General features: G+C 30.9%; 3 protein-coding genes across 3 annotated transcripts; 2 read left to right on the top strand and 1 right to left on the bottom strand.

Annotated features, from left to right (window-relative positions):
• Positions 1 to 214: 214 nt before the first annotated feature.
• Dd5P3 (inositol 5-phosphatase) lies at positions 215 to 5467 on the bottom strand (the record flags this gene model as incomplete). Its single annotated transcript, XM_020573038.1, has 7 exons — positions 215 to 275; positions 1673 to 2181; positions 2285 to 3068; positions 3361 to 3447; positions 3531 to 4036; positions 4205 to 5103; positions 5275 to 5467. The coding sequence occupies 7 exons, from the start codon at positions 5465 to 5467 to the stop codon at positions 215 to 217; spliced, it is 3039 nt and encodes a 1012-aa protein (XP_020437155.1).
• Positions 5468 to 10307: 4840 nt separating this feature from the next.
• Positions 10308 to 11069, top strand: PPL_02040 (uncharacterized protein; the record flags this gene model as incomplete). The annotated part of the gene is made up of 1 exon (XM_020573037.1): positions 10308 to 11069. The coding sequence occupies one exon, from the start codon at positions 10308 to 10310 to the stop codon at positions 11067 to 11069; it is 762 nt and encodes a 253-aa protein (XP_020437154.1).
• A 2297-nt stretch (positions 11070 to 13366) lies between these two features.
• On the top strand, positions 13367 to 16099 carry mkcD (STE family serine/threonine-protein kinase; the record flags this gene model as incomplete). The annotated part of the gene is made up of 3 exons (XM_020573036.1): positions 13367 to 13384; positions 14327 to 14434; positions 14504 to 16099. 3 exons carry the CDS (start codon positions 13367 to 13369, stop codon positions 16097 to 16099), a joined length of 1722 nt encoding a protein of 573 aa, XP_020437153.1.
• Between the last annotated feature and the right edge of the window lie 37 nt (positions 16100 to 16136).

Genomic DNA, 16136 nt, shown 5'->3' with positions numbered 1-16136 from the left:
TGGAATTTTTGATGGTTTTAGTTTTTGATTATTTTTTTTTTTACTGTTGTGGTGTCAAAAGGAAAGTGTCAAACAAAATAGTGATGAATTGCTGATCATGGTTATATGACGAACTTTAATAAAAACATTTATTTTTTTTTTAAATTTTTTAATTTTTTAGTTTTTTTTTTGGAATGGTGGAACTAGGGCTTTGCTGAAAAGTAAACATAGTTATTCATATCACTTGTTCCCATTCCAATAGAATATTATCATAAAAACAAAATGTTGATAGCATCCTTTGAATATATTTAAGATGTCAAAGTTGATTATTGTGTTTGGAACAGAACAATGGAAATTTTTGGTGGAAAAATAAAAATAAAAACAAAAGATCAACCAAGAACAATGTTGAAACACTTTGGGATTGAATGAAAAATCATGATAGGTCGTGCCAACAACATATAAATGGAAATGTTATTTTTACAAATAGACTGTAAGTTATAAATCACAAAAAAAAATCAATCCACAAGGTCAAACCAAGGTTTTACGACGAAGAAATAAGATCCACAAATAATCACACAGTTCTAGAATTCCAAAAAGATAATCTACTTACTTTTTTGATTTAATAAATATCCCAACCCTACCCAGAAAAAACAAGATTGTGGATGGTATTTGGTTTTGCGTGAAAAAGAAAGAGAAAGAAGAATGTTGTTGGATGTTTTAACTACTTCTATTTCTTTATTTTTTTTTACTTCCTTATTATAAAATGATAATATAATAAACTAAAGATATTAAATATATATAATTAAAAATATAATATGTATATATTTATTTGTAATTTGAAATGTAGTATTGTTAATTAGTTAGAAATACAAAGTTTTAAAGATTAAAAAAAATAAAAAAATAATGATTTAATAAATAATGATAATATATATAATAATGATTAATTAATAAAATAAAGACATCCTATATTTATTTTTTGTTTGATATTGGTTTGGTTGTTGTTTGTTGTTTAAACTTGATATTTATAAATCTAATGAAAATGTTATATGTCTGATATTGAATTTTATACAAACACCCTCCGGCAAACATAGACTAAAATTGGTAAAATTGGGCAATTTAAATTCAAATATAAAATTAAAGAATTTTAGAAATTAACCTGGTTTGATTGGTGTACAAGGTATAATCCTCGACTGAATAACTCAGATGAAATGAGGAGGTACTCTACCCATTGTGAACATCACCATCAAAAAATTTAAAAAAAAATAGTACAACAAAAATTACTATTCTTCCAATGTATTTTAAATAAAGCATCAACACCAAATTTCATTGTTGTCAAAAAAGAAAACATAATAATTTTTCGAATTTTGACAATAATTTTCTAATTTTGCGATTTTTATTATCATATATTTTTAAATTGATTTTTCTTTGAAGTTCTAGATCAACCCCCATCCGTCGTTTTTGTTGTCATGATGTTGTTGTCGATTTTCGAAAAAAAAGAAAAATTTTGTTTATTTTTTTGTTTTAAGTTGTTTTATTGGGTTTTTTTGCAAAACAACCTGGGCAGATTTATTGTTGTTTTTTTAAACAAAAAAAAAAATCAAATTAAATTAATGAATGATGATTTGGGTTGTTTGGTTGTTGCGAATTGTTATAAATGGACCCTGGGTATTGAGCTTGTGGTTGTTGCACAAACATCATCTGTTGTTGAACATTCAAATTTGGATTGATATTTCTCGGATCTAATGCTGGGGGATACTGTTGTTGATAGGGTGGTTGTTGATAGTACTGTTGTTGGGGTGGAATAAATATAGTAGGATTGGGGACTGGATTTAACAGTTCCATAGGTGGATAATATTGTTGTTGTTGTTGTTGCGGTTGTTGTTGATATTGTTGTTGAGTTATGATTGGCTGAAAATTTGTAGATTGTTGTTGTTGTTGATATTGAAGATATTGTTGTTGTTGTTGTTGTTGTATAAACTGTTGTTGTTGTTGTTGTTGTTGTTGTTGTTGCGGTTGTTGTTGCGGTTGTTGTTGCGGTTGTTGTTGCGGTTGTTGTTGATGTTGTGGTGGTGGTGATGGCGTGGTACTGTGGTTGGTAACGGGTGCCTCTGGAAACAATTGTATCTGTGCAAACATGTCATCTGAAATATGATCAGATGTATTAGATGTTTTGTAGATGTTGTTGGAGTTGATTGTTGTTCCCTGGTGAATTTGAATAGGGTGAGGAATTGTAGCTCGATTGTTGTTGGATATGTGAATATGGTGAAGGTGTGCGCGACGGTTCCAATGTTGGATGGTCATTTGCTTTATGAAGATTAACAGGTGTATCCATAAGTGAATGATTATTATTACTACCATTACTACCAATGTTATAGTTATTATTACTACCATTCTGACTATTCATTTTAGGTAATGATTCCGATCCACCTGTAAATCTTCTTTTCTGTGACATCTCTTGGAGTATCTCTTGTTGTTGTTGGTTGTTGTTAGCTGCTGTTGGAATGGTTGGAAGTGGACGTCCTCCTACACTGTTTGGTCGAGCTTGTCGGGTGGGAGCATTTAGGGTCGGTGCAGATTGGGTGGTGATAATAGCTGGCGGTTGTTGAACTCTGGCCGTTGGTTGCGTGACCATGCTTCTTGTCATGTTGGCGCCGTCTTTGGAGCTGGTGCTGCTCGAGCTAGATGTGCTGCTGCTGGTGAGTGTCTCCTCGTAGAGCTGATGACGGAGCTGTCTCTCCTTGTCTTTGTCAACCTTGAGAACCTGTAGCTGGAAGTAGATTCTCACTGGACGATGATCGGATGTAAGTATCTCTTTGCGACTGTAGTGCAGCGGACGCACGTCGTGTGCCTGCTTATTTCGCCAGAGCACACGGTCTGTCCATGCCGGAGCACGTTGCTTCGGACTGGTATCGTACTGCGTCGAGTTGAAATCGTATTTATAGGTCGGTGCAAATGTGATTTGCTCCTCACGATAGCCGGCAAACACCCGCTTGGATTCGAGATTCTGTTTGAGCTGGTCATCGTCGTACAGCGCAGCAAAATCGCCTTTTCGAATCATTCGCTTGATTTCATCGTCGTCCTTGTTGATTCTAAAGTTAAAGTCGCCGAACCAGAAGGAGTAGTCAGAGTCGGAGATGGTGTATTGATTCTGACGACCGAATCTCGCCTGGTTGTTGATGTCGTGGTAGTCAGAGATACGGTCCTCGACATTGCCGTGACCAGCGGCAAAATGAGCAGTCACAAATGTGAAGGAGGTGTCGCAGAACATCAGACGCACACCGATTCCACCTTTGTTTCCTGCCAGTCCTTGTAGTCCAACCTTGATAATCTGTGCTTGCACCTCTCTGATGAGATGAACCAGTTCCTCGCGCACATAAATACACATCATCAATCCAACGAGTTGATTCGATTGCAACTGAACATATTTGACTTTGGGATTGATGTTCTCTAGAGATCGCTTGATTGAATCTTCCCATTGTTTTATCTGACTGTTGGTTGCGATGATCTGTTGAGCTGTGAGTTCGACGACCTCTTGGATTCCGAGGATGTACATGTCCGGACTTTGATAGGGTGCAGGTGGCGCCAGCCATTCGTCGAGCTGAAATTGGTTCGATGGAACTCCACCGACATTGTAGGTGCCAATGAAAATATTACGATATTCCTTCTTGGAGTATTCTTCCTGACGCTCTTGCACCTGCTTTCTAATACGATCGTCGTGTCCCTGTTGATGAGTAGGACTGGTGTTTTTTTGGTTGAGACCGAGCAGTTGATCGAGAACATCTTGTCTTCCCGTGTCTTTGAAATTATTGACATAGAAACGAAGTGCTGTCTTTTTGCCGTCGGCCAACATTCCCATCAATCCATAGTCGCCCTCACGTGTCAAAGTCGACTTTAACGATCCACTGCCTGCGTATTGCATCGAGAGAGCATCGCCATTGTCTGCCCATATAGTTTTCAACTGCTGTGAAATGTAGGTGTAGGATTCCAGTATCTGATGTTGCTGCAGAATGTTGAGATGTTTCAAATGATGTTCCAACATGCGCCAACCAACTCTTGACTGAACGATGTTTGTTCTGTCCAAACAATCTTTGCAATTGGTACGGATCGTTCCGAGTTGGCGATGTGTCACCACACGTTGATTGGTGACAAAGAAGTATCCTACTTTTTTGGAAGTGTCAATCTGGTCGATGATTCGATCGAGTGAATCCATCTTGTTGCCTTTTACCTGCTCGTTCAAATCGAATGCGATATACTGGACGGTGTCGGCATGTAGAATTCCAACTTGTTCCTCGTACGCCTTGACCAGATCCGCTTCGCCCTGTTTCGCTTTTGACAGGAGATTGACAACGACCACCGTTCCATACTTTGAAAGCATCTCTTTGAAATGCGATTGGAAAGCTGGCGTTGTTGATTCCGTCGAACGAAGCACTGTGATCTTCTTCTTGGAGATCTTACCGATCTTGCTTAGATTCGAAAGATTCACCTTGAAATCATTGAATTGCGGCGCCGATTGATTCCAGAACACCGGAACCGATCCACGCAGCTGCAGGAACGACAGCGTGCCAAAGTTCTTTAGATTGACAATCTGTTCGGTTTCGACAAAGTTGGCGACGTTTCCATCGTCGTCGACACCACGCGTGTTGAAACGCGTTCCCGCGCGGAAACGAGATCGTCGCGACACCATGGTGTAGTCGGTGGCACGACCACCGATATCACCGAGTACCGTGTGATAAACGTATCCCTGAATGATAGGGAAACACCAATCGAGTAGCCGATAGGCAATGAAATCTTTCTGTAGGTATTTGTTCCAGTAGAAACGCTTGTCCATACGATCCCAGAAGGGCAGATCGGAGCGCGGGTCGCACACCTGGTCTTGGAAAGTTCGGGTAATATCGTAGTAGTGATTCATTGGCCATTTCACCCAGTAGAAGTAACCGGTGTTGAGCAAGTTCATCACCTGTGTGTATGGACGCTCTTCGGTGTCGATCGGTGACACACCACGTCCACTCGAAAAACTAATAAAGTCGGTCTTGTTAATTTTCATAATGATATTCTGCTCTGTCGATCCCGGAAGATTGATAGTTCCAACAATACTTGCATCTTCAACCACAACCAAATATGATTCTATAATTATAATTATCATAATAATAGTAAGAGTAATTATCATTATAAATAAAAATTGTTTGTTTGTTTGTTGTTTTTTTTTTTTTTTGAAAATCCAGGATTTAGAAATATTATATATTAATATTAATCAACAACTTGAAGTTATAAAAAATAAACTTTATTAAAACATACCTCTATCAGCACGAAATATTCCAAGACAACAGTGAAATGAACGAGGAGCTTCTCGGAGAGTGCTGTTCATTGCCTCTGATTTCGATATGATTCTCATTGACGATGAATCGATTCTGTTGATTGCCAATGCATTGTCGTGTAGTGTTTCTTTTCTCAGAATCAAACTATCATTCGTCACAAATAGCTTATACATATTTCAAATGATATTATTTTGATGAATCTAACAAAATATAAACAACAAACTAAACTAACTATTAAATAAATAAATAAATACTAACTAACTATTATTTTTTAAACTTCTTATTATTATTTAAAAAAAAAAAAACAGTCACATTTAAATACTATCTTTATATTTCTATCTTGATTTTGTCTTGTTATGATATCTATCTATTCTATCAAATAAATAATATTTTAATTATGATTTTACAATAAATAATAATAATATATAATGTGTTGATAAATGATATTTTTCATTAAAAAAGTATAATATAATGTTTGAAAAAAAAGATAGATAATTGATTGTTAATGAACTGTGTGTTTTGATATTTTTTTTTTTTTTTTTTATGATATATTCATTTATTGTGCAAAAAAATGAAGTGTTTCAAATAAAAATTAATATTTAATGAAATATATGGGTGGTTTTTGATTCAAACGACCAATAAAAATTCAATGAAAATCATTATCTCTTTGACGGTGTTCTTAAACCTAGGAATACAGGTATTAAAATATATCTATATTCTTTAGTATATAAGGTGATAAAATTGAAATATTTTTGTTTTTTTTTATATTTTTAAAAATTTTAATTTTAATTTCATGATTTTATTAAAATTACAATCTAAGATCATCATTGATCTATCTACATCATAGCTTATAATTATATTTTTATATAAAAAATATGGATGACAACGAATACAATTCAAAAATGATATCATGACAATAATAAGAATAAATAAACAATAACAATAACACAACAACTTTAAGAATACAATGGTAGTAGATATGATACAATAGCACAATTGTATTACTAGTGTTTCGTTAATTCGCGGTTTAATTGACCAGTTGAAAGAGAAATAAAAGGTAAAAGTAGTGTTTATTTTATGATTTCAAATATGATTAAAGTAGCTAGAATAAGAGAGGATAAAGGTTATTTTAACAAATACGAAAAAGATCTTTTTATACAATACGATACAATATACAACAATATTGATTGTATTTAATTAAAATTGTATTTTTAGTTTTAAAATTTAACTTAAAGTGGAAAGAAAAGGTGAAAAGTTATTTATTTATTTTGTTCAACGTTCAACAGTTGTTTTGGATAGATATCCACCCAATAGGATACAATAGGTATTTGAGGGTAGTACCAAAACAAAGAATACCATTTCTAACACACTTGTGTTTGCTTGATGATCGAATGTAATAATAATAATACAAGTTGGAAGATCGAAATAAGTAAATATCTATTTAATATTGTAATTAAAATGATTGACTATTGTTAATACCTCGCGGAGGCAATAACAATAAATAACAGCACAATAATAAAATAACAAATCAAACAAATATATTTCGGCCATCCATTCACTTTGTATATGCGTATATAATTTCTAAAGTAATAGGATATCAATAAAATATATTACCTTTTACAATTCACAATTCTGATTACTTTCGATAACCACCAAACTAAAATCCAATCAAATCAATTTATTAAATCTAATACATATTAAATTTATTTTTATCCTTATCTGCTCTGATAGTCATCTAGTGTGTTATCGTATTGAGTAAAAATTTAATATACATATATGAGTTATATGTGTTAAATATAATTAAAAATGATATGATCATATTTATATATATATGTAGTTACTATTTTTGTCGAAAAAATTATATACCTACCACTCTAATGATCAATATCATACCACACACACAACTTACTTTACTTTTTTTTTTTATTTAACATCTAATTCTCAATATTTTTGTTTGTTTTGTAATTCTTAATTTATAAATATTTTTTAATCAATATATACAACAACAATCAATTCCATCAATTCCAGCAATATTGAAAATATAACAATCATCTATTCCATTTCAACTGTCTTATGGTTACGAACAAAGACTATTTTTCTTTTCAAATAAAAAATTATAAGAGTATATAAATAAATATTAGTATTTTAGATTCCTTTTTCAACATTTTTCTACCCTCCTCCCCTTTTAAATAATATTCAAATAAATATATATTTTTAGATTGTAAGTACTTGGAATTTAGGAAAATTTCCTAAATAATAATATAATTTTAAAAAATAGTGTAGACTTCATTTATTATTATAAAATATAACTTTACATAAATTTATGTATTGTTAGTACATTTTGTTCAATGGTCAAATAAATTCTATTTATAAATATAGAAATAAATGTTATATCGGGCATATTTATTTTCCGAATTATTTTATAATTTTTGTTATAGACTATGATCATTGTGATCATTTTAGCAGTATGGAGACTATTGATTAGATAATCGATCCATCAAAAATAGTCAATCGATAAACTATTTCCTTAATTTCTCTTTATTATTATTTTTAATTAATTTTGTTAACAAGATAAACAAACGATTACTTTTGCTATTGAACAACCTACAGCTCATAAAGTACCCTCCACTTTAAAATAATATTTCAGTGAGGTGGTTTGCCTTACTAATCGGTTTTAAATAATAGAGTACTCTGAGTTGCCCCAAAAATGTGTTCATTCTAATTTTATACAAAATTAATCTTTTCACTATATTAAAAATTATTTGAAAAAAATAAAGTGACCTAAATAATTATTTCAAAGACTAAAATAAAAAGGTGAACCCAAGCATATGCATATACCTCTTCATATTGTGCACTCCAATCAATCAATCAATCAAACAATCACTCATCGATGCAAAACTTAAATAATTATTAAAACACACAACAAAAGACACCACAAAAAAATAATTTTTATTTCAGTGTTGTTTTAGTTCACACATATCATTCACACATACATACAAACACACACACATAATTATTAAAAAAATAAAAACATACAATGTATCAGTACCACCTGTTGAGAAAAAACCCACTTGTTTGAAGTGGGGGAAATATATATATATATTTTTAATATGTCATGCAAGTGTGTGTTGTTTTTGATTAGCATAAATAAAGTATATTTATAACTTTTGTTTAGAATTATCATAAAACAATAGTACTTATTGATTGATCGATAGTGTTTGACACGAGTAAATAACAGCAACAACAACATCAAATATTTATCCTTTTTCTCTATCTCTCACTCTCACTCTTTTTATTGTCAAGAGGTCGAAATTCAGGTAACTGGTGCTATTGGAGTTATTCTTCAAAAATAATTAAATACCAACAAACAAAACAAACAAACACAGTTAGCATTGTATGAATTGCATATCTTTTTTGATTATTTAAATATTTATTATTATTATCATTATTGTACTCAGTTAAATAATATTATAAATAGTATTGTTTTCATTCATATTTAATTTCATTCATTAATTATCTGAAACATACTATGACTACAACCATTAGGTTGGTATCCTTTTAAAATCTAAAAGTTATCTTTGTTGTTCTGGTGTTGTTGTTGTTTTGTTGTTGTTGTTTTATAACTAATCAATATATATATAAACAATTAACACCAAATAAACTTTAAATAAATACACCATGGTGTTAGTGCTTTAAAGAAAAAAAAACAATATAATATAATATAATACAAAACAAATCAGCAAATAATAAAAAGGTAAATAAGTGTTTGATTGATAATTGTTGATAACAAATAGATATAGAGGGGAAACTTAAATATATACTCTACACTTTAACAAACTTCCCTACCTATACAATCAAACAAACAAACAATCATTCCAAAGATTTCAAATAATAACAGCGGACAGTATGTGATTATTCAGCTCATCAACCAAACCAACAATAAAAAAAAAAAAAATCCATCATCAATTTGAAAAGTTATTATTATATTGCCATCTCCTTCCTCTATTACTTTAGATATATTTATTTATTTATTTATTTATTTATTTGTTTTTTTGTTGTTGTTATCTATTTTTATGTATTCTATAGTTAATTACTTTAATAATCATCATCATCATCATAATAATAATCATAATCACTTATCTATTGTCACTTTTAAAATTCCACTGCACACCAGCACCAACGCCATCACACTCTCAACTCCACACTGGATTTAATTGATAATTGATTGTCTCCCTCTCTCTAACTTATAAATATCCGACCTTAATAAGTAAAGAATTAGTAATAGTCGAGAGATAAACGATAATATATCTATTCTATTCTTTTGCAAGTGTGTGCTGTATTAAAATAATTTCAAATTTTTATCACCAACGTTGCATTGTTTTTGTAATTTCTTTACATAATCTATCAATTGTATATACAATTGAAATAACAATATTGCTGTTGTTGTTATTATTAATTAAAGTGACTGCTCAATAATCAATTGTTAAAATTTCAGTTTTAAAACAATCTATCCATAAAACCTTGGCGAACAAAGATTTGATAATCTCCCTTTTTTAAATATTATTATTCATTTATTTATTATTAAACTAAATATTAAATATCTTAACAAGCTAGTTTTATATCTATCTATTAATAAACAAACAATTCACCAACAACACAATCAATTGTATTATAAATATTTAACATCATCCGCATCATCAATAAAATAATCATCATTACCTCTAAACTAAATATCTATAAAATATTTATAGTAATAATAAATTAGTAATAATACAATCAAATTGACATCAACAATCAATATCCAAATATTTAATTTATTTTTGGTAGTTGGTTTCAAATCTCTTTTGTACAATAATATCATTTCATTCCAAAATTGTTATTTTTGAAATAATAATAATATTTGTTTTCAAAATTTCTAACTATTCAATTGAATTGAATTGAATTGCTAATTTTAATAATTAATCTTTAGAAGATAATAATCTCAATCATCCTACCTCAATAATAATCAATTAAATGACTACAATGATGGAAACACCAATCACACTTCCTAAAGCACAAGTGCCAATGGATGGCGACGCTTTAGCAGAAAAGAATAAATACCTCGAGAAGGAGTTGGAATATATTAAGAGTGAATTGCAATCCACTCGAAAAATATTGAATGAACGTGACGAACTGTTACTACATCTCCAATGGGATGAAGACGATGCTCACATCGACTACGAAGGACAGAAGAAAAAGTCACAAAAGAAATCCAAAGACAAGGTGATGACTGAGGAACGCCAGAAAATCAATAGATTGCGCTCACAGATGAAGCTGATGGAGAACGCGCTTGACGAGCGTGATCTCAACATTCAGCGATTGGAGCGCGAGATGTCAGAGAAAGCATTCATGTTCCAACAGCAGATCGAAGCCCTGAAGGCGCCACGTGAAGCACCACAACGCTCCAAGACAAGCTGGGGATTCCGTTCTTCGCCAACATCGAGCCCACTCAACTACAAGAAAGCCAACACCTCATCACCCTCGATGATGTCGATGATGGAAAGTCCGAGCACCAGAAGCGGCGCCTCCGCAACTTCTTCACCAACCAACTCACCAATGTCACCCATGCCAAACTACAGTATATCTTCGCCAACTACAGCTTCTCCAGCAATGGATTCCTATGACTTTAAAAAGATGAAAAAGAAACAGAGTCTATTCACCTTTAAAAAGAGTGCAAAGAAACAACACACTCCAATTCAAGAAGTGGCTGGAAACTGGGCTACTCAATCACAATAATTAATTCAACTTCAAAATTCAAACAAACTTTTAAAACTACCCAAAAAATAATCAACATGTATGTTTTTTCTAAAATAAAAAAAACAATTAAAAATATTATTGCAAAAAAAAACATTATTGATATTTAATTAAATAAAGTTTATATTTAATTTAATTTCTGTATTTTTATATTATTCTTTAATTAACCATTAAAAAGAAATTGTTTGACAACACAAGATATTTATATAATCAAATTTAATACAAATAATTAAATTACAAAAAAATAAATCTTTGAATATATTTCATCAAATCAAAAACTAATAAATCACTACATCTATTTATCTCACCCACAAAAGTAACTCCCAAAAAATTCACTTCAAATATTTAAACAGATAAATGATATGCAGGTATTGATTGCATTGATTAAAACAAAAAACAAAAAAAAACTCACTTGTTTATTAATATGACTATCAAATCAGATAAATCAATTCAGAAATAGATATGATATTGTTCAATAAAATGACTGTATTTATGAATTGAAAAAAATCAATCAACTCTCTTTTTGTATTATCTATCTCTAGCACTACTATCTCATACGATTTAATTTTGATATCAAAATTCTTTTTGTTTTTATTAAAATATATTTACTTTAACCAAATTCTAATTTTTTTTATATTTCAAAAAGCATATACACCATCCAGACTATGTACTATTATAAATACCAATACTAGTAATCTTCTACAACCACATCTGTCTCTTTTTTTTTTATGTAAATTGAATTGAAAATAAAATTGATGATGCTGATGATGATAATACATATGTGTGAAAAGAAATATTTTACAAATTAGAATTAATACATCACTCTTTCACAACCCAAAATCAATTTGTCAAATAAACTGATAAGACTGTCAAAAAAAAATAAATCAAACATAAAAAAATATTTAAAAAATAAATAATTGAATGTTGTATTAGCAAATTAAAAAATAAAAAAAAAAGAATTATTTATATATATAAATAGAATAATAAATAGTTCAAGAATAGAAATTAAGATTTAAAGTTTTTTTTTTTTTTGATAAATCAATAAAATTTAATTATGAATATTTAAAAAATTCATAAATAAATTATCGATCTTGTTTTTGAAAATGGTAATTGAAACAGAGTCAAAAAAAGACATTTCTCATTTTTGTTATATTTCAGCAAATCAATCAAAAAAATCTTAAAAATGTTTTTTCGGAGAAGAGTTGATGTTTTTTTCAAACAAAACCCCAAATCTCATTATGATCAACAATATCTATTGGGTATTTTTTTTGGTTTATTATCCTCAAGAGGGGTTTTTAAAGTTAACTCCTCAAATCAAATCGAAAACTATTTATTTACTTATTATTTATTAAACAAAACGAAGTTGACAGAAATAAGAGAGAGAAAAGATAGTTAACAATATTGTATTATTACTATATGTTAAATTTCATATTTTTACATACATATGACTTAGATTTTAGATCATAACGATTATTATTACAATAAGATAACAATAACAATAAACAAAAGAAACAAAAAAGCATTGGATATCAGAAATGGTAATAATCATTAATATTGTGATTAAAACAAAAAAGTCATTTTAAATTTATTCTTTTAATTAAAGAGAAAATTCAAACTATTTTTAAAGTTTTATTCCCTCTTTATATCAATTGCATTTCGATTTAGTTGTTTTTAGTTGTACTTTAATAACTTTTTGTTTTTAGTTGAAAATGCAGTTTAGTTTCTGTATTAATCGATATCGATTCACTAACAAAAGCATCACACACACAACCTTTTAATAATGATAATTTCCTTTCCTGAAAGAAACACCTCCTCCTATTCTCTTTTAAAAGAATCTCTGTGATTCTACTGTGATTTGTGTGGTGGTAGTAGTAGTAGTAGTGGTTGTATGTGTTAATGTATTTATGTGTGTTTATTTGTGTGTTGGTTTCTGTGTCTGTGTGTTTATCTCTTTTTTCTCCCGTTTTTTCTTGAATTAAAATAGAATAGTAGTGTTTTTGTTTTGTTTTGCTTTGTTTAGTTTATTATCAGTAAACGACCTACCAGACATCATCAGCAATATTGTAAAATAATATTTATAAATATACATGTATATTAAAGTATTTTTGTCATCATATTATTTTTGGTGTGTCGTTGTGTTGTGTGTGTTTGTTTGGTGGTGGCTGTGGTTAACTAGGATGTTAACTTCATCAAAAATGTATGAGATGAGATAAGATATCTCCAGCTATAGGTTATTTAGGCATGTTTTATTAATAACAAATAAAAAATAATAATGAAAGATGTCAATGTCAATGTGTGTATGTGTTACCTGTTGTTGTTGTTGTTGTTTGTTTTTATATATTTCAATTATTTGTATTTGTTTTGAAATTATACCTTTTTTATATTTTATTACACAGAAATATACATTATTTAAATTTTCTACTTGTTGTTATTGTTGTTGTTCGTTCATTAAAAAAAAAACAACATCAAATCAAACCAATCATTCCATCTCCATTCACCATCATCAACATCATCAAACATTACAGCATAACCAACAGACATCAGACAGATAGATAGATAGTCAGTCAGTCATACATACAATAGTGCAAAGCATAACAAAACATAAAACAAAACAAGAAAATATTTAATTGAATTGTTGTTGTTGTTGTTGTTGTTGTTGTTGTTGTTGTTTTTGAGGGTATTATTACATTACTCAAATCAGGAATTCAATTTATATATTCCAAACATTACAGGGAAGATTTCAACATTGTACTTCCTTCCTTTTTGTTGTCAATCATCAAACAATCAACTTTACTTAGATTTTATTTTATTTATTTAAATAATCAATCCTTACATCGCGATACCACAATTACGTTCATACAAAACAAAACAAAGCAAAGCAAATTGATCAACTTCAACCTAAAAAACAAATCAAACATTTAGAGTTATAATTCATTCTCTCTTTTTTTTTTGTCTATCATCGATGAACCATCTTTATTTTTATTTATAACACCACACCATCCTCTTTAAATCTCTGTCAACAGTCACTTATTTTTATTACTATTAAAACCAATAACAATAAAATAATAACTTGTTAATAACTTTTGTAAAACTATATATAATTTTTTTTAAAAAAATTAATTTGTAATACCAACCAAAGATCTCATTTTTAATAATATTCTTAATCTTTTAATATTTATGTTAAATAATATTTATATATAATTATAATTAAAATATATATTTTTTTTAATCAATTTTAGAAAATGAAATTATTATCTAAATTGTTAATAAAGAAGAAATCAAAGAAAAATAAAACTTTGATAAATGACGACGAAGAATTGATGGACCAAAAAGTGGTCGTCCGAAATGTATGTATAATTATTAAAAAGATATTTTTGAATGTTGTTTTGTTAATTAATTTAAATATTTACAAATAGAAATCTTCAACACCATCAAAACCAAGAACAAATAGTACAAGCCCTACACCACTGCATAAAAAGGATTCAGTGAGTGATGTCGACGACGATGTAACAGCTCCATCGGTAATTTGCATCAACAACTATAAAGGACTGCAGAAATTCGATCGTAAATGGGTCAGACAGACGCACATCGATCAAGAGCTGATCGACAACAACTTCCAGGTGGTCGTACACATTATCAATTTTCTCAGAAAGAAAGACTTGGTCTATTATAAATACATCGAACAAGGCGAGCAGATCGCCCAAATCAAGGATGAAATCAAAGAAGAGATTCCATCGGTGATCATCTCTACCGCTGGCAGCGGCGGTGGCAATGGTAGCGGAGGCAACTCGCCAAAGCCGGCTTCATCGATCTACAACTCCTCGAATCAATCGTCGGACGAGGAGGACGACAAGTCAAACATGGTTGGCAGTCATTGCAGTGGCTCTGCCATCAGCAAGCCAACACACACCGATTCACTGCTACGGCCAAACCAACCAACCAACCAACCACAACAACAACACGGTGCCATTGTAAATACAAACACAGGCTCAGGGCCATCGCTCTCCTTTATATATCCTGAGCGAAAGAAGCGAATCGATTCCAACCGAATATTTGTAGCACCCGGTGTTTTCTACAAGTTTCCCGAGGAATGGGAGATTGCCGTTGCTACACTCCTCAATGAAGGCGACCCAAAGAATCAATATAAGAATTTAGATTTCGAGGCAAGAGGTGGTTTTGGCTCGGTTTTCGCAGCGAAAAACAAGATTCCTCATTGCGCAGACGACAAACAGGTGGTTGCACTGAAAAAGATGCAGCATGTAACACCAAAGCAGATTAGAATGAATCTCAATGAGATCGGATTCATGCGATTCTGTCAACACCCCAATATCGTAAAGTATTTGGGCGCTTTTCAGCGTGGCGACGAGCTTTGGATGATCATGGAATTCTTGGAGGGTGGCTCACTTCGTGAGGCCACCAACAATTTCAACTTTTGTGAAGCGCGTATCGCTTATATTGCACGTGAGATACTCAAAGGCATTCATTTTCTACACTCGAACCAACTTTGTCATCGTGATTTGAAGAGCTCAAACATTATGATCAGTATGAAAGGTGAGATTAAACTGATTGACTTTGGACTGGCCATCGATTTCTCACACGAAAAAGAAGATATTCACATGTGTGGATCGCCCTTCTGGATGCCACCAGAACAACTCCACGGAAACCCACACTCTCTTCCAGCGGATATCTGGAGTTTCGGTGTCTGCATTGCAGAGATGATCAACCGAAAGCTGCCAAACAGCAATTCGCGACTCAAGGCAATGATCAAAGTGGCCATCGAAGGCATGGTCTTTACAAAAGAAGATCATCCCGATTGGTCCGATGAGGTACTCGATTTTCTACGTTCATGTCTACAGGTTGATCCATCAAAGAGAGCGACAACCACACAGCTCATGGAGCATCCATTCCTCGCAAAGGCGTGTACACCAAAGGAGTTCAACGAAATTTTGCCTCCTCTATTCATGTCGAACACTCTTGCAAGACAAGGTTTTATTTTTAATAAAATATTTTAATATATTTTTATTATATAAGATATATCTTTTTTTTTTT

The sequence above is a fragment of the Heterostelium album genome (assembly GCF_000004825.1).
Source record: "Heterostelium album PN500 unplaced genomic scaffold PPL_scaffold2, whole genome shotgun sequence".
Classification (NCBI taxonomy): domain Eukaryota; phylum Evosea; class Eumycetozoa; order Acytosteliales; family Acytosteliaceae; genus Heterostelium; species Heterostelium album.
This window is presented reverse-complemented; position numbering and strand designations above follow the sequence as displayed.